General features: G+C 43.7%; 1 protein-coding gene across 1 annotated transcript; it reads right to left on the bottom strand.

The window, feature by feature from the left end:
- Positions 1–5,614: 5,614 nt before the first annotated feature.
- LOC123348407 (olfactory receptor 10A7-like) lies at positions 5,615–6,583 on the bottom strand. The gene has a single exon (XM_044985929.1). The coding sequence runs from the start codon at positions 6,581–6,583 to the stop codon at positions 5,615–5,617; it is 969 nt and encodes a 322-aa protein (XP_044841864.1).
- Between the last annotated feature and the right edge of the window lie 11,861 nt (positions 6,584–18,444).

The raw sequence follows: 18,444 nt of genomic DNA, 5'->3' as shown, positions 1-18,444 counted from the left end.
AACCGCCTTTCCCCCTTCGATCACCACTTGCAGAGGCAATAAAGTCATTGTTATTTCAAAATCATGCATTCTTTATTAATTCATCACACAAATAGGGGGATAACTGCCAAGTAAGGATGGGGGAGGTGGGAAACACTGGATGGGGTGGTGGATGAGGGGAGGAGGGAAGGACAAGACCACATTGCACTTCAAAACTTATTGAATGCCAGCCTTCTGTTGCTTAGGCAGTCCTCTGGGGTGGAGTGGTTGGGTGCCTAGAACCCCCCCCTTCCTCCCTCCCCCACGTTCTTGGGAGTCTGGGGGAGGAGGCTATGAAACTTGGGAAGGAGGGTGGTTGGTTACACAGGGGCTGCAACAGTGGTCTGTGCTCCTGCTGCCTTTCCTGCACCTCAACCAGACATTGGAGCATATCAGTTCGATCCTCCAGTAGCCTCAGCATTCCATGCCACCTTCTGTCATCATGCTGCCACCATCTCTCATCTTGCTCCCAGCACCTCTCATCTCACTCATGCCCCCTGTTCTCACGTTCATTTTCTGCTTTCCTGTACTTTGCCATTGTTTGCTTCCACACATTCTGCTGAGCTCTTTCAGTGCGGGAGAACTGCATGAGCTCAGAGGGCATTTCATCGTGTGTGCGTTTTTTTCGCCTTCTTATCTGCGCTACCCTCTGGGATGGCGATGATGGGGGAGAATTGAAACATCTGCAGCTGCGGGAGGAAAAAAGGGGAGAGTAGTATTTAAAAAGACACCTTTTAGAGAAAAATGAGTAGACTCTTTCACAGGGAACCAAGCTGTTAACATTACATAGCATATGTGCTTTCGGTACAAGGTCACATTTTGCCTATTATATTGCTAGCAAACCATATATATTGCTATACGTTGTCATGCTTTGTTATGCAATGATTCCAGACTACTTGCTACTGTCCTGGCATGGTAAAGTGTCCTACCACGGAGGAAAGAATAAGGCTGCCCTCCCCAGAAACCTTTTGCAAAGTCTTTGGGAGTACCTCCAGGAGAGCTTCATGGAGATGTCCCTGGAGGATTTCCGCTCCATCCCCAGACACGTTAATAGACTTTTCCAGTAGCTGTACTGGCCGCAAATGCATCCCAAGTCTTCAGGGCAAAGTAATAATTAAACACGCTTGCTTTTAAACCATGTATTATATTTACAAAGGTACACTCACCAGAGGTTCCTTCTTCGGCTTCATGGTCTGGGAGCCCGGGTTGGGAGGATGGTAAACAGTTCCTGGCTGTTGGGAAAAATAGTTTCTCCACTTGCCTACTGTGCACTATCATCATCATCTTCCTCTTCCCCCAAATCCTCATCCTTGTGGCATGAGACTCCCCCCTTGCAGGTGTCCATGGACAGGGGTGGGGTAGTGGTCTCCACATAATGGAGGAGGGATAGCTCAGTGGTTTGAGCATTGGCCTACTAAACCCAAGGTTGTGAGTTTAATCCTTGAGGGGGACATTTAAGGATCTGGGGCAAAAAATATAGTTGGGGATTGGTCCTGATTTGAGCAGGGGGTTGGACTAGATGACCTCCTGCAGTCCCTTCCAAGCCTGATATTCCATGAATCACAGTTGGCAGCACAGTGATCAGAAGCCATGGCTGAGAGAATGAAAATGTCATTACTAGCTGACAAGAAAATGAAGAACATCTGGGCAATACAGCCATTGACAGAAATGGTATTGTGCTTTGCCAAGAAATGTATCAACATCTTAGGACAATGGCTGAGGAACAGCAGATTTTGGCAAAGGATAAATGGAAAAGAAAGAAGTACATGGGGATGCAAAGGTGAGAATCAGCCCTTATCACCAGCATAATTATAATGTTCCTCACTCTCAGGTGATTTGGTAAATCACTAAAAGCACCAGGAAGAAGAAAAATCTGCATCTGTGGATCACTGGAAAGTCCCAGGAGAATAAATTCGGTCACTGTGGTTTGATTTTCCATTCATATTTATTCAATAAAATATTGACCGTGACCTGTAAGATCTAAACAAAAAATGCAATTAACACATAAAAAAGTTAATTGAATTAATCAGTAGGATGAATGTAGAGAGGGCCCTGGCAATCCCCAGGTGGGTCAGGACTGTCTCCATTGACCTGGGCTCTGAGTCTGCTTCATTGTCTTTGCCCAACATCCCCATCTCCAAGGGCCCTATGAGCCATCTGCAGTTTCCTTTTGCCAGCTGTTCACTTCCAACTTCCCACACCCAGAGGCATTGCCTTTCTTCTCCCTGCTGTATGAGATCATTGCCCTGCCTGGCTGAAATGTAACTCAGCACCATCGAGTGATTGGTCACACAGACCGTGATTCTGCTGAGTAATCTTTGCTCATGTCAGTTGTCCTATTGCCTTCAGTGGAACAAATCCATGAGTACCAATGGATAAGCTGAGTGAGGCACGCTGGATCAGGCACTCAAGCCATGCAGTTTAGCAAAAACAAAGGAGACAATGTAAATCTAATCTATAGTTTGCAAATGAAAGCTTCAAATGAGAGAAAATCTGTTGCACACACACAAACACACAAACCCAATGGAAAAATTCATCCCAAAGCATTTTGATGGGATTGTTAATCTTTATTCATTTATTTAATAATAGTGTCTCGCCTCTGCTGAAGGGTAGCAGAATTCAGGGCCTGGAAGGTTGGTTGCCCATTGGAGGAGTGTAAGAGGGTGTTGTTAGTAGCTACAAACTGAGCCCTTTGGAAGCCAGCACCCTGGTCACTTAGGTACTGGGCATAGTTAGAGTAGGAAGGACTTCGATAGTTTGGGTTTGGAAGGGTAGAAGGGATCATTTGCATCATAAAAGGCTGAGCCAGGAAGCAGGAAGGGGGCTCCACATAACTGCTGCTATGTTGGGCTGTACTTGGATTATAAACAGCAAGAAAGACACTTGGAGCAGATATCCTGCTGGACTGTGTGTGTTGCTTCTTTCACAAAGAGGGCTGACCAGCCTGGGTTTCTGGGAGCGCAAGTTGGAGCCCGTTCACAAGAAGAAATGGCTAATTACTTAGTGTAACTTATTTATTGATACTACATACAGCAGTCCTGGAGCAGAGGTGATTGCAAACAACATCCCTCTTGTGGGGACCCCCACCCATGCATCAGCAGCTCTGCCCCAATATTTGACTCTATTTAAAGACATGAAGGCAGAAGGCAACCTTTTTTTGCTTGGCACAGAAAGAAACTGCATCACAAAACTAGCACCAATGCAGCATTTCTTAAAGGCTGCACGCTGCACACATGCCAAGAAAAACACAAACTTTTAAGACAATGTTTTACAGTGCCACCTTGTTCTGACTTTATTGACAGAATCTGTAACTATATAGATGGCTATTGCAACCACTGTGATATATTTGCAGCGTACATTGTATAAAGGTTGTTGTGTAAGGGGTCTATGGGGAGGTTATGGTTTGCTGGTTATGATTATGCTGTCTATATGTGTGTATCATTTTTGTAGTTGAAGTTATGAATATTGGCTCTATACTGTCTGTATTTTAAACTTATGCTATGCTTCTGGGTGACACCCCAGACAAGAACACTGCCTAGCCTGCTTGATCGCCCATTAAGGACCATCAGCTACACAACTGACCCATTGAGAGAAGGCAGACACACCTTGTGACTCAGCAGGGCATGCAGGGACATGTCTATGGACAGAACTCTGAGGTTTTTCCATGCCATGTGATGGACAGCTTATCTTTGGAACAAGGAAAGAAAGACCACATGTCAAGAGAATATAAGAAGCTGCTGCAACTCCTCCATCTTGTCTTCAATCCTGCTTCTTACCTCTGGAGGAACCTTGCTACAAATGGAAGCTCTACACAAAGGACTGATGACCCATCCCAGCTGGGGATGTACTCCAGAGAATTGATTTGAACCTGCAGTTTTTTCCATCACTGCTACAAGCCTGAACCAAGAACTTTGATTCCATTTAACCAACTCTAGCTCTCATCTATATCTTTTACCTTTTATGAATAAACCTTTAGATTTTAAAGGATTGGCAACAGCATGATTTGTGGGTAAGATCTGATTTGTATATTGACCTGGGTCTGGGGCTTGGTCCTTTGGGATCAAGAGAACCCTTTTTCTTTTACTGGGGTATTGGTTTTCATAACTATTTGTCCCCATAACTAGTAGCACTGGTGGTGATACTGGGAAACTGGAGTTTCTAAGGGAATTGCTTGTGTGACTTGTGGTTAGCCAGTGGGGCAAACCAAAGTCTTCTCTGTTTGGCTGGTTTGGTTTGCCTTGGTGTGCAAAGGAACCCCAGCCTTGGGCTGTAACTGCCCTGCTTTAAGCAATTTGTCCTTGTAGGGATGCGGGACTCACCCCCGCGGTGCCTCCTGATGGCGTTCTGGGAATTAGCTCTTCTTCCAGCCTTGAAGCGCCCTCTGCAGGCCGCTACAGCCCTGAACTGGCACTCTCAGTTGGGTCCCGCCAGAACCAACATCGTTACACTAGTGATGCCCACCGGAATCATATATTTGTAAATATTTCCTTGTGTCCCAAAGCTTCAGGGGGGTCTCAGAGAGCAATATGTTGCCCCATTGTATGGGTCTCAGAGAGCTATAGGTTGCAGGGAGGCCTGTATGGAGCTGCAGAGCTGTCTGTGGCACCTGGGACTGATAGTGGCCATGACCTGAGAACGAGCCCGCCCTGGCCTCGTGCTTGTTGCAGTCAGTTTCAGGGACACTCATTGTAGCAGCTCCCTGCCTTGGAACTGCTTCATGTACTTGACAGCAGCAGAGCAGCTACTGCCCTGCTGTGCCACATGCTGAGTCCCTTCTCGGTGACTGTTGGACAGGCCCAGCCCCAGGAACAGAATTGGCTCTATGTGTGCGCATCTCCTAGTGCCCTGGCAACCCCCAGGTGGGTCAGGACTGTCCCCATTGACCTGGGCTCTGAGGGTTGAGGTTATATTTTGACATAAAATGGCTTCTTTCATGGAAACACAAACCATGTGAATATTTTGTCTCCACACTGATTGTATTAGGTTTTCTGAATTGGATTACAAGGTTTTATGATCTAACACAGAGAAACAACCTCCTGGGACTAATACAGCTACAAGAACACTGCAAACTATAGAGAAACAATGTACAACAGGGGACGTACACAGGGATTTGCTTTGATATTTAGTGGAGATTGTGCTTTACATAACATGTCACTTCCATGCAGAATCTGACGCCATCCACCCTTCTCATGCAGGGTGAATGTTTAACGAATCCCAAAGAGAAAAGACACTAACCCACTGTATGTATCAGTGCTGAACATGAGAGGTTGACAGAGCTTTCCACAGCCTCACTTTCCCTTTTATTGTGTTACATGAACACAGTGAGGAACCATAGAGACTATCTCAGTAACTCCATGCAGATAATCTCTATTTTTTAACACGGGCAATGAGATTTTCGATGGGAATCTTCAACTTAATTCCAAAGGGGACTTTTTGTCCAAATCACCCCAGTAGCTTTGAAAACCTCAGGCTAAGGCCCAGATTTTCAAAGGTATTTTAGGTGCCTCATGGGAGTTTCAAAAGCATATTGGTGCTTCCACTGATTTCAAAATCTCACTTGGGGGCTAAACACCTTTAAGAATCTGAAGCTTAGTTATTATCTAGGATTCTCTATGTTCTTTGTGAAAGTTATGTATTTAATGAGTGCTTTACGCAAGGCTTCCCTGACCTCTCTGTTTCTCAAGCTGTAGATGAGGGGGTTCACCAGGGGAGTCAGGACTGTGTAGCAAAGCGAGAGCACTTTATTTAGGACTCTTAGTGTATCAACTTTCGGTAGCATGTAGACGATCATTAGTGTCCCATAGAAAATTGTCACCACAATGAGGTGGGAGGAGCAGGTGGAAAAGGCCTTTTGCCTCCCTGTGGTGGACGGGATTCTCAGGATGGTGGCTATGATACACACATAGGACATCAGGGTTAGTAGAAATGGAGGCAAGGTGAATACACAGGCTAGAATGAAATCCACCAATATGATCAGGCGAGTGTCCCCACAGGAGAGTTTTATCAGTGGGATGGGATCACAATAGAAATGGTCAATTTCATTTGGACCACAGAATATGAACGGTGACACACATAATATGAAGATGGTAATAGCTAAACACCCATTAAACCATGACCCAGCAGCCAACTGGAGACAAAACCTGATATTCATAAGAGATGAATAATGCAGGGGTTTACATATTGCTAAATACCGATCATAAGACATCACAGCTAGCAGATAGCATTCTGTAGATGCCAGAGCACCAAAGAAGTACAGTTGTGTGAGGCAGCCATTCACTGAGATGGTTTTTTCCCCAGTCAGGAGACTGGCCAGCATCCTGGGCAGAATAGTGGAGGTATAGCAAGTCTCTAAGCAGGACAAATTCCCCAGAAAGAAGTACATGGGGGTTTGCAGGTGCTGATCAGCTACAACGAGCACCACAATGAGGGCATTTCCAGCCACAGTTGTGATGTAGATCACTAAGAACAGCAGGAAGAGAAGAATCTGCAGGTCAGGGTGATCCCCGAAGCCCAGGAGAATGAATTCCGTGACGGTCGTTTGGTTTCCCCAGTCCGTGTCTTCCATGCGTTGAGACTAGGAACAATTAAACAGACTGTGCATTCGAATTAGAAGAACATAGAGCTAAAAGTTAATCAGGTCTCACTATTTAATTTCATAAAAGTTTAAAAACTCCTCACCATCCCTTGGTTACCAGCCCTAACATTAGGTCTAAAACAGTAGTTTCCAAACTTTAACAACCCATGATCCCCTTTCCCTAAAATGTGAAATCTCATGGACCCCCTCCTAAAAATGAATATTTCCAGGGATTTAAGTTTAAATCTCCTCCATGTGATGCTAACATTCACTCACCTCTCACTGACGCAAAACAGCACTCCAGAGAAAATGACTTAGTATTGAATTGCTGAGCTACCTGAACACTGCTACATTGACTACTACCTGGTTCCGGCTGGTTTGGCACGCAAACACCTTTTCTTCCACCACCAGGGCCATCCCTAGGAGGGTGCCCCACAAGGGACAAATTAGCCTGGACCATGGACAGCATGGCGCCTGCTCACTCTGACCATCATGCCACCCAACTTCCCGTCTGCCAAGGGATCCGAGCTGCCAACTGCGTGCCTGGGGTCCCAGCTGCCTCCCTGCCCGTGATGGGGCTCAGGCTGCTGGCCCCACACTGGGGTCTCAGGCTGCCGGCCCCAACTGCCTGGCCCTGCGCTGCATGGGGCTCGGCTGCCCACTGAACACTCCACTGGGCTTTCTGCTGCGCAACTGGGTCACACCTGCTGCCTCCCATGCCCGGGGTCCTCTGGCCGCTATTAAGGAAATTTTTCCGGCGAACCCCCTGTAACTTTGTGCGAATCCCCAGGTGTTCGCAAACCCCAGTTTGGGAACCATTGGTCTAAAGTGTGGCCTTGGGCAAGTGTCTTAGTCCTAGAACTGAACCCTGCTATCCCTTCAGACCTCCCCAGGCCACTTCAGATCAATAACAATAACATCAGCCCACTTCTCTGGTAACCCAATATTGACATGACAGATCAGATAAATTGCTCCTCTATTCTCATGTCCCATCTGTTGTCTTATTGGTGCAGAACAATGATGTTGAACTGGAACATTGCACAATTGACAATGAGCAGAAAGTCAAGTCTTGGAGGAGTAAATATCAGCAAATACTTCAACTAAAATTTTGCATTATGCATTTCAATCCAGAGTAAAGTGTTTAGGGACGTATCTATGAAAATTAATGTTAATTATTCTCACCATATGCCTATTTATTGAATATTTTAGTGTTCTGTAAGCAAAGGAGTATATATTTTCACTGTCACACAAGAGAGCAGTTTATACCATAAATTCTGAAGTGGAGTAAATGCTTCCTTAGATCATGTCACACAGAAACCTAATCATGACGATGATGATGACTGCAGATATCTGGAGTCCTTCCTTTTCTGTTTCAGATGATACTTGTCAGTATTACCTATGTAGCAGTATTCAAATGAATCTCATTTGGGGGTAGATTTTGGAAGGGGCAAACCCAGGATGATTCGCAATCCTCACTACAGAGTGACTCTCCTCAGACCTATTGCACTGGAATAAATAGTCCAATGGTATTAACATAACCCACTGCTGTCCAACATTAAATGGTGTTAAACAAATTTCAGGTTTGGGTACACAAAGACCTCAGCCTGCTTAGTATCATGACAAACACATAATTAAGTAAAGTACTTTTTTTTCCCCTTTAGCTTGACTAAATTTTGATTTATCAATTGCATGAGCCACCTATTCATAAGAACATAAGGAGGCCAAACTGGGTAAGACTATTGGTCCATTTAGCCCAGTACCCTGTCTTCCAACAGTAGCCAGTGCCAGATGCTTCAGAGGGAATGAACAGAACAGGGGAATTTTGAGTGGTCCATCCCCTTTTGTCCAGGATCAGCTTCTGGTGGTCACAGGTGTAGGAATACCTAGAGCATAGGGTTGCATCCCTGACCATATTGGCTAATAGCCAAGTACTCCATTTAGGAAGGAACAATCTGTTGCACACATACAAAATGGGAAATGACTGCCTAGGAAGGAATAGTGCGGAAAGGGATCTGGGGGTCATAGTAGGCCACAAGCTAAATATAAGTCAACAGTGTAACATTGTTGCAAAAAAAGTGAACATCATTCTGGGCTGTATTAGCAGGAGTGTTGTAAGCAAGAACAAGAAGTAATTCTTCCACTCTGGGCTGATTACGCCTCAACTGGAGTACTGTGTCCAGTTCTGGGTGCCACATTTCAGGAAAGATGTGGACAAATTTGTGAGAATCCAGAGAAGAGCGATAAAAATGATTCAAGGTCTAGAAAACATGACCTATGAGGGAAGATTGAAAAAATGAGGTGTGTGGTTGACTGATCAGTTTAGAACTCTGGTGTTCATAACACTCAGGTTCTACTGTATTTATAATCAATTGTTGTACTAACACCTTTGGATCATAGATTCCATCGGAATTCATTCAACAGTCCATAATGTTAATATAGGAATGAGAAAGGGACTGAAGGAGAAAGATGCTGCCTATGAACTCACAGTCTAAATATCTGGCATAAGCTTCTCTGCAATTTAAGTTCATCCCTCTCTAATCATAGAATAGAATCATAGAATCTCAGGGTTGGAAGGGACCTCAGGAGGTCATCTAGTCCAACCCCCTGCTCAAAGCAGGATCAAACCCAACTAAATCATCCCAGCCAGGGCTTTGTCAAGCCTGACCTTAAAACCTCTAAGGAAGGAGATTCCACCACCTCCCTAGGTAACCCATTCCAGTGCTTCACCACCCTACTAGTGAAAAAGTTTTTCCTAATGTCCAGCCTAAACCTCCCCCTCTTCAACTTGAGACCATTACTCCTTGTTCTGTCATCTTCTATCACTGAGAACAGTCTAGATCCATCTTCTTTGGAACCCCCTTTCAGGTAGTTGAAAGCAGTTATCAAATCCCCCCTCATTCTTCTCTTCTGCAGGCTAAACAATCTCAGTTCCCTCAGCCTCTCCTCGTAAGTCAGCAAAATGTTTTATCCCAAACCTGATTAAACTGTCAAAATCCTGAACATTTTCCCATAAAGGAAGGTAAAATAAAAATTTTACCTCAGGAGAGATTAAATTAAATTTTATTTCAGGAGAGATTAAAAGGAATTTTTGAGCTTTCCAGTGGCCCTTAATGTTGGCTATTGTTAGGTTTGGCAGGATTCGATTTTTATGGGTAATGTGGATGTCACCACACACACAAATGGACAAAAATATTTCCATCAGTTATAATTGAAATATACAGATAGGCAAACAAAAAAAAATGCTGCCTGAGAACTTGTTAGAGTTAGAATCCACTGATTTAGACTTTTGAATCAGGCTTGTTATAACTGGACTAACGAATGAACACTAAATACAGGTGTGATCTGTTTATTTAAGGCGATTCACTTTGTATATTTTTGACATGTTATGTTGACAATTTGTGGTTTAACAGTTATAAAGCATTAACTTTTTGAATCCCAATGTCTTCTTTTATAAAATAATTATCTTCTCCTCCCCATAATATCTCACAACTGTGAAAATGTATTTTGATAGCAATCAGAAAAAATACATGAAACCTATAATTTCATACTGAGGTGAATATTTAAATTGGTAAAAATGCTTTAAAATAAACTTCAAGGTTATTTGTCAAAATTAAATGACAAAGAAAAATCGAATTGTGTCAAGCCCAACTATGGTCAATATCAGTGAAAGTGAGAGTAGCCTTCCAGCCTGGCTGCTAGAGAGGCAGAGACTTCGATCACTGGCTCCCCCAGCTCCTTCCAACTCCAGGAGCCAGAAAGGCACTGCCTATCCTCCAAGCTGGGATTGGGGGAGACAGAGAACCCTGGGGCTCTGCATCTCCAGGTCCTGGAGCTGGGAGGGGAGATAATGATTGATGGAAGTTTAATACAAAAAAATTGAATATATGTTAATATAAACAACAAGGTGGAAGAACACAAGCCAGAACGGGGAAAGAGAGGGTTAAAGAATATTTGGATAAATTAGATGTATTCAAGTTGGCAGGACCTGATAAAATTCATTCTAGAGCACTTAATGAGCTAACTTAGCTGAACATCTAAGCAATTATCTTTAGGAACTCATGGAGAACAGGTGAGGTCCCTGAGGAGTGGACAAGGGCAAAGATACTGCCAATATCTGAAAAGGAGAAGAAAGAGGACCTGGGGAATTATGGACCAATCAGCCAAAGGTCAATACCCGGAAATATATGGGAACAAATTATTAAACCATCATTCTGTAAGCACCTTGAGGATGATGGGATTATAAGGAAGAGCTGACATAGATTTGTCAAGAACAAATCATGCCGAACAAAACCAATGTCCTTGTTAAAACAAGGTTTCTGGCCTAGTGGACAAGGGGAAGCTATAGACATGATATTTGCTGGTTTTATTAAGGTTTTTTTGATAGTATCATAAGCAAACTAGGAAAATGTTGTCTGAACGGAATTACTACAACAACTGGTTGGAAACCATACTCAGAGAGTAGTTATCAATGGTTCCCTTTCAAACTGGAAGGGTGTATTTAGCGGAGTCCCACAGGGTTCAGTCCTGCCTCTGGTACTATTCAACATTTTAATTAATGACATGTATAGTACAATGTATAGTATGCATATACAATTTGTGGATGACAACAAGGTGGGAGGTGTTGCCAGAACTTTGGAGGACAGGATTAGAATGCAAAATTATGGGGTGAATATTCCTTCTGAAGTGTAATTCTTTGCCTTTGTGCTTATTGAACCATTTCTCCAGTTTGTCAAGATCATTTTGAACTTTATAAGTGTACTCTCTGTGCCCGTATCCAAATCATTTATGAAGATACTGAATAGAAGCAGACCCAGGACCAATCCCATAGGACCCCACTCGATATGCCCTTCCAGCTTGAATGTGAACCATTGATAACTACTCTCTGAGTATGGTTTCCAACCAGTTGTGCACCCACCCTATAATAGGTTCACTTAGGCCATATTTCCCTAATTTGCTTATGAAAAGGTCATACGAGACAGTATCAAAAGCCTTACTAAAGTTGAGCTAGATCACATCTACTGCTTCCTCCTTATATACAAGTCAAAGAAGGATCTTAGGTTGATTTGAATGACTTGTTCTCCACAAATCCATGCTGACTGTTACTTATGATCTAATTAGGAAAAACTTTCTGATTATAAGGGTATGAGAGAAACCAGGTGGGTGAGGCAGTATCTTTTATTGGCCCAACCTATGTTGGGGAAAGAAAGAATCTTTTGAGCTCCATAGAGCTCTTCTTCAGGTCTGTCAGCTAGCTTACGGGCAGGGAGAAGATTTCATCTATGCATTTGTATGCTCCTGTTCAAGTCACAAACGTCTAGCCGAGGTGTAGGCAACCTATGGCACGCGTGCTGAAGGCGGCATGCGAGCTGATTTTCAGTGGCACTCACACTGCCCAGGTCCTGGCCACCAGTCCAGGGGGCTCTGCATTTTAATTTAATTTTAAATGAAGCTTCTTAAACATTTTAAAAACCTATTTACTTTACATACAACAATAGTTTAATTATATATTATAGACTTATAGAAAAAGACCTTCTAAAAATGTTAACATGTATTACTGGCACGCGAAACCTTAAATTAGAGTGAATAAATGAAGACTTGGCACAGCACTTCTGAAAGGTGCTGACCTCTGCTCTAGCCAGTGACAGCTCTGGAACAGATCCTTATTTTTTCCATGAAAAAAGCCCAACAATGTATATTGGCAGCTTAGAAGTAGGGCTTGTTCAGGGGTTGAGGTCAAGTTGGCTGCCTTAACTCTTTGGGAGACCCCCACAAATGGGGGTTGAACAGACATTGTCAAAGCATGTGTGGGGCACGGGCAGCTGTATTGAAGGAGAGCTTTGTGGAGCTTGACAGCTTGTCTCTTCCACCAACAGATATTGGTCCAATAAAAGAAAGTACTCACTTTGTGTCTCTCATATCCTGGGACCAACACAGCTACCACAACACTGCAAATAACTTTAAGGGGAGTTAAGTTCTGGAATAGGCTTTTAAGGAAGGTTAGGGAATCCCCATCATCTCAGGTTTTAAAGAACGGGTTGGATGAACACCTGTTGGGGATTTCCTTAAGTTTCCTTTGTCCTGCCTCAGCACAGGGGGCTGGGCTAGGTTTCCTCTTAGTTCCCCTTCCAGCCGTATATTTCTGTGATTCTACTACATATTTCATTCTGCCAAACTTACATTTTCCAATTAAACTGAGGGTCACTGGAAACTTTCCCACTAACTCTCATCCTTCTCTTTATTTCCTGATGGTTCAGTGGATTCACAGAGCCTCTTCCAGTTCCCTGACTCAGACATACTGAATTGGTTTGTTGCTTGCATTTTACCTAGAGCACTTATACTTCAAGTTCCCTCTGGCCCTCTCTGACAGTCTGACCTCATCTCGTATCAGACAGTGCCTTCATTTCTCCTTGTCCCAAGTCAAACAATCTGCCACAGCTGGTGCATTTGAATTACTCTCCCTTCTGAGATCTTGTCTGTGACATGAAATAGTTTAACTCAGAGACAGAATCTCCCATCAAGCTCCTCCCGATTCCATCTAGGGTTTGCTCCTGTCCCTTACCGCTGCTATGGAGAGTTTCTTCCCCACCCCTTTCTGACACTGGGTCCCCTCTGCATGCCCTACAGAAGTCTCCTTTCAGGTCTCTGCTCTTAGCCTGGCTATCAGGCCCAGCTCTCTGACAGCTCCTCAGACCTCTCTGAGCAGGGGAGCTCAGCTGGTCTCTTCTTTTAGGAAGCCCCAGCCCTGAGCTGCCATCATGTCACCCAAACCTAAATTCATCAACTCTGTTCAGATTGGAAGGCACAGGTTGTGCCGAGCCCATCTTCCCTTAACAGGCCAGCACACCGTGTGCTACCCTGCTAATTTCCTCCTTACATTTTACATGCCCTTGTTCTGTTCTTTTCTATCTGCTTTGCTTAATTTGGATTCCCATTCTCCTGTTCCAGGCTTCAGCCTAGTCACACTGACCCAGATCGCCCGCTGGTGTAAATAACCAATAGCTCCTTTGGAATCAATGGTGCCAGGCCAGCTCTCCCACTGGTGTAAATCATCCATCGCTCCATTGGAGTCAATGGGCCAGATCCCTAGCTGAGGACCTTGCACCAGGCATGCATCTCAATTTCCCTGTTCTGAAATGGTGCTATTAACTCCGACAGGCACTGCTGTGGGGAGGTGAGGCTAAAACTATGAATATTCACAAAGCACATTCATGCCCCTGCTTGGAAGGTGGGATAGAAATGCCTTCTGGCAGATGGACCTCACCTGCAACCACAGGACACCCCAAGCTTGAAGTGATGAGCTCATATTTCTCAAGGGTTCGGCAGCCAGGACTCAGATTCCTCAGCTGAGGTTCTCATCTCCCATCCTTCTGAAGAATATGGATCATCTCAGTGGAGAGACCTGCATCCACCTGAATGGACGAGCAGCTGCTTCAGTGTGTGTTAGAACATGCTGTGCCTCCCATGTACAAAGTGCAGAGGTCTCCTTGTATTTGTGTCTTTCTCCATGGCAGGCTGCGTTTCCCTTGAGTCCATCTCTGAAGGGGCTGAGCTGGGGGAATTAGCATTGTGTTTTCTGTGCAGACAGTACAAACAACTGTCCTGATGCAACCAACCTTCTACACCCAGAGGAATCGCTTTCCTTCTCCCTCCTGTATGAGATCACTGCTCTGTATGGCTGAAATGTAACTCAGCACCATCGAGTGATTGGTCACACAGACTGTGATTCTGCTGAGTAATCTTTGCTCGTGTCAGTTGTCCCATTGCCTTCAGTGGAACAACTCCACGAGGAACAATGGCTAAGATGAGTCAGGCACGCTGTATTGGGTGGTCAAGACATTCAGTTTACCAAAATGAAGAAGACGGAATGTAAATTTAATCCATAGTTTGCAAATGGATGCTTTGAAGGAAAGGAAATCTCTCTGACACACAGACACACAAACCCAATGGAAATATTTATCCAAGGAACTTTGATGTGATTTTTAATCTTTATTCATTTATTTAACAATAGTCTCTCGCTTCTGGTGAACAGTAGCAGAATTTAGGGCCTTGAAGATTGGTTCCCATTGGAGAAGGGTAACAAGGTGTTGTTAGGAGCTAAAAGGCTAAGGCGGGAAGTAGGAAGGGGGAGGCTCCACATAAATGTTGTTATGTTGTGATGTACCTGGAGCATAAATAACAAGAAAGACACTCAGGGCAGATACCCTGCTGGACTGTGTGTGCTGCTTCATTTACAAAGTGGGCGAACCAGCCTGGGTTTCTGGGAGTGGAAGGTGGAACTCATGCCCAAAGAGAAAATAGTGTGGTGCTGTGTGGGTAATGTCTTAGTGTAACTTGTTTATTGACACTACGTACAGCAGTCCTGGAGCAGAGGTGGTTACAAACAACATTCCTCTGGTCGGGATCTCACCCCATGTGCCAGTGCTTGGTTCCAAAGAAGCAGCTCTGCTGAAATATTTGACTCTATTTAGAGACATGAAAGCAGAAGGTAACTGTTTTTGCTTCCCGCAAAAAGAAACTGTATCACAAAACTAACATCAATGCAGCATTTCTTTAAAGGCTGAGTACTTCTCACATGCCAACAACATCACAAACTTTTAAGACAATGTGTAACTGCGCCACCTGCTGACTCCCACCATAGCCATATATTTGTAAATAATTCCTTGTCATGTCCCAAAGCTTCTAAGGGGTCTCAGTATGTTGCCAGGTGACCTGCATGGAGCAGTAGAGCTGACTATAGCACCTGAGACTGGTAGCACCATGCCTTGAGAACTAGCACTCTCGGGCCTTGCGTTTGTTGCAGTCAGTTTTGGGGACACTCATTGTAGTAGCTCCTGACCTTGGAACTGTTTCATGTACTTGGCAGCAGCTGAGTGTCCGTTGCCCTGCAGTGCCACGTGCTGAGTCCCTTCTTAGGGACTGTTGGAGAGGCCCGGACCACAGGAACTGACTCGGCTCTACGTGTGTGCATCCCCTAGTGCCCTGGCAAACGCCCAGCTGGGTCAGAAATGTCCTCATTGACTTAGGCTCTGACTCTGCTTCTTTGTCTTTGCACAATCTTCCTGCCTCCAAGGCCCCAATGAGCTATCTGCAGTTTCCTTTTTCCAGCTCCTCCCAGCAGGGACTGAGCTCAGATGACAGCGATAAATATTTTCCTGGTGCTGTGTCCATAGGTTGCAGGTAATGCCAAGCTCTTTGCATTTGGCTTATGTGTGTGTTTAATAAGAGTAGTGAATTTGCCAGGCCCATGTGACAGGGAAGACAATAGCATAACTTCAGAGGTGGCAGGTTTCCTATAGTTATGTCCCCACATATTTTGCACCAAAAGATAATTGGGTTTTTTTTGTTCCCCCCCCAAATATTTATTTTTACATGAAATGGCTTTTCTCATGGAACCACAGACTTGATTACAAGATTTTATGATCTAACCCAGAGAAAGAATATACTGGACCAATACAGCTACAACAACACTGCAAACCACTGCAACACTGCAAACCATTGAGAAACAATGCACAACAGGGAATATACCTAGGGATTTACTTCCATATTTAGTGGAGATTGTGCCTTAAATAAAATATACACAAAAAGGCACTGTACACCCTTCTGATGCAGAGTTAATGTTTAGCCAACCCCAAAGAAAAAAGACAATATCCCAATGCCTGTATCAATGCTGAACATGAGAGGTTAACAGACCTGTTCACAGCCTCACTTATCTATTTTTTGTGGACACAGTGAGCAACCATAGAGACTCCATCTCAGTAAATCCATGCAGATTATCTCTATTTTCTAACATGAGCAATGAGATTTTCAATGGGAGTTTTGAACTTAATTTCAGTTGGGACTTTTTGCCCAGATCACCCTTGTAGCTTTGAAAACCTTGTTAGGATATAGATATTCAGGCCTGTCTGCAAAGGCCTATACTTTAAGAATTTAGGTGTATTCTTATTACTTAGCTAGTTCTAGAGGTATAAAAGAAAGAATCAAAATCACTCTCTGTATGTGTAAGGGCCTTCTTTCACTGTGACAGTCTGAGGCCTGGTTCTTAGGCTAAAGCTTTCTGGTAAGCAGCAGAGGCAACCATAAACTGGGAAGTGCCTGGTCACATCCTCACATTCCAAACTAGTCACATTGAAATAAGGTGCTATTGGGCTGTTAGGAATACAATCCTGTCCTCATATTCCTATCACCTCCAGAGAAAGGGAAGAGCCTAGAAGATGTAAAAGGAAACTTAGTTTGATAGCATCCTGTCTGGCAAGAACTCACTTATCAATAGCTGGGATGTGAAATCCTCATTTCTGTATTGTTCTATCACTGTAGTCTCCACTTTTGTTTGTATGTATAATCTCTGTCTGGTTCTGTAATTGTTTCTGTCTGCTGTATAATTAATTTTGTTGGGTGTAAACCAATTAAGGTGGTGGAATATAATTGGTTAAATAACCATGTTACAATATGTTAGAATTGATTAGTAAAATAATTGGTTAAGGTATAGCTAAGCAAAACTCAAGTTTTACTATATAGTCTGCAGTCAATCAGGAAATAAGTGGGGGGTAGGGGTGACGGTGCTGCCCGTGGGAGCCAGCTGAAGTCACTCAATTAGGGTGAACTGCAAACAAAACAGGGCAGACAAATCCCAAAAGCTGGTGGTTATTCCAATACTTAGAATTACCAAGCCAGCACAAAACAGTTTCTATAGTACCTCACTGGTTACTCAGAAGTCCAAACACCGCAGTTCCCTTAAAGTGCCCAGCCTCAGGCCTCCGTCCAGACACACCTGTCAGATATGATGATGATTACTGAAAATCTTACTTCATCATATAAAAGAAAAGGTTCTTCCAATCCCAAAGGATCAGCCACATACCCAGGTCCAATTATAACTAGATCTTACCCAAAATACATGCTTAAGGCCAATTCTTATTACCTCAGCTAAAATTTATTTAAAAAGAAAAGAGAGAGAGAGAGTTGGTTAAAAGATCAATATACATACAGACTTGAATTCAATTCTTGAGGTTCAGATACATAGCAAAGGTGAGCTTGTAGTTGCCAAAAGTCCTTTTAGAAATAGTCCATAGGTTATAGTTCAATGTCCATATTCAGGGTGGCTCCAGTCAGTGACTGGGGATCTCAATCCTTATGGCTTAAGGTTCCCCCTCTTGAAACCCAAAGCAGATCTGAGACGAAGTAGGATCATTTCCCAGGGTTCTTATATATTTCCAGCAGCCTTTCGGCCTGAGAAAACAATAGGCTTAACTCCTTCTTCCAAACATCCTGGCAATTAGCACTGAGTAATTTATCCATTAAACAGTTCAGATACAGGTTACCACAACCTTCAAAGAGACACATAGACAATGTGGCATCCAACGAAGTGGGTATTCACCCACAAAAGCTCATGCTGCAAAGCGTCTGTTAGTCTATAAGGTGCCACAGGATTCTTTGCTGCTTTTACAGATCCAGACTAACACGGCTACCCCTCTGATAATAGACAATAATACTATTTTACTCAAGTATCTTCCTAAATGTTAATATTCCTTTTTTGATCTTTGAATCAAAGCTATAGTGATAGACAAGACTTATTTGCTTACATCACAAGACCTGAGAAAACATCTACCCTTCTAACTCTAACAATGCAGACTTGAATTTCAAAGCTCTATTCATTTACATATTTTCCTAACAAATCTCTAAAGTTGGTCCATGGGTTAGGTCAGCCTGTGAGTTAATTAACTCTTTCTGGCCCTTTCACCTTTCAATGAGATATTATATTACACTCATAACATCACAGGGGGAATGGGAACAGGGAATGGGGGTGGTGGAATTGGAATCATGTTTCGCTAAGGCTGGGGAATGGGAACAGGGAATGG

This window comes from Mauremys mutica, chromosome 13 (assembly GCF_020497125.1).
Source record: "Mauremys mutica isolate MM-2020 ecotype Southern chromosome 13, ASM2049712v1, whole genome shotgun sequence".
In the NCBI taxonomy this organism is placed as follows: Eukaryota; Metazoa; Chordata; order Testudines; family Geoemydidae; genus Mauremys; species Mauremys mutica.
Note: the sequence above shows the minus strand (reverse complement) of the source record. Positions and strands in the feature narration are given on the sequence as shown.

Excerpts from the sequence above, each read along its gene's own strand:
- LOC123348407 (XM_044985929.1), bottom strand. The coding sequence starts at position 6,583 with ATGGAAGACACGGACTGGGGAAACCAAACGACCGTCACGGAATTCATT.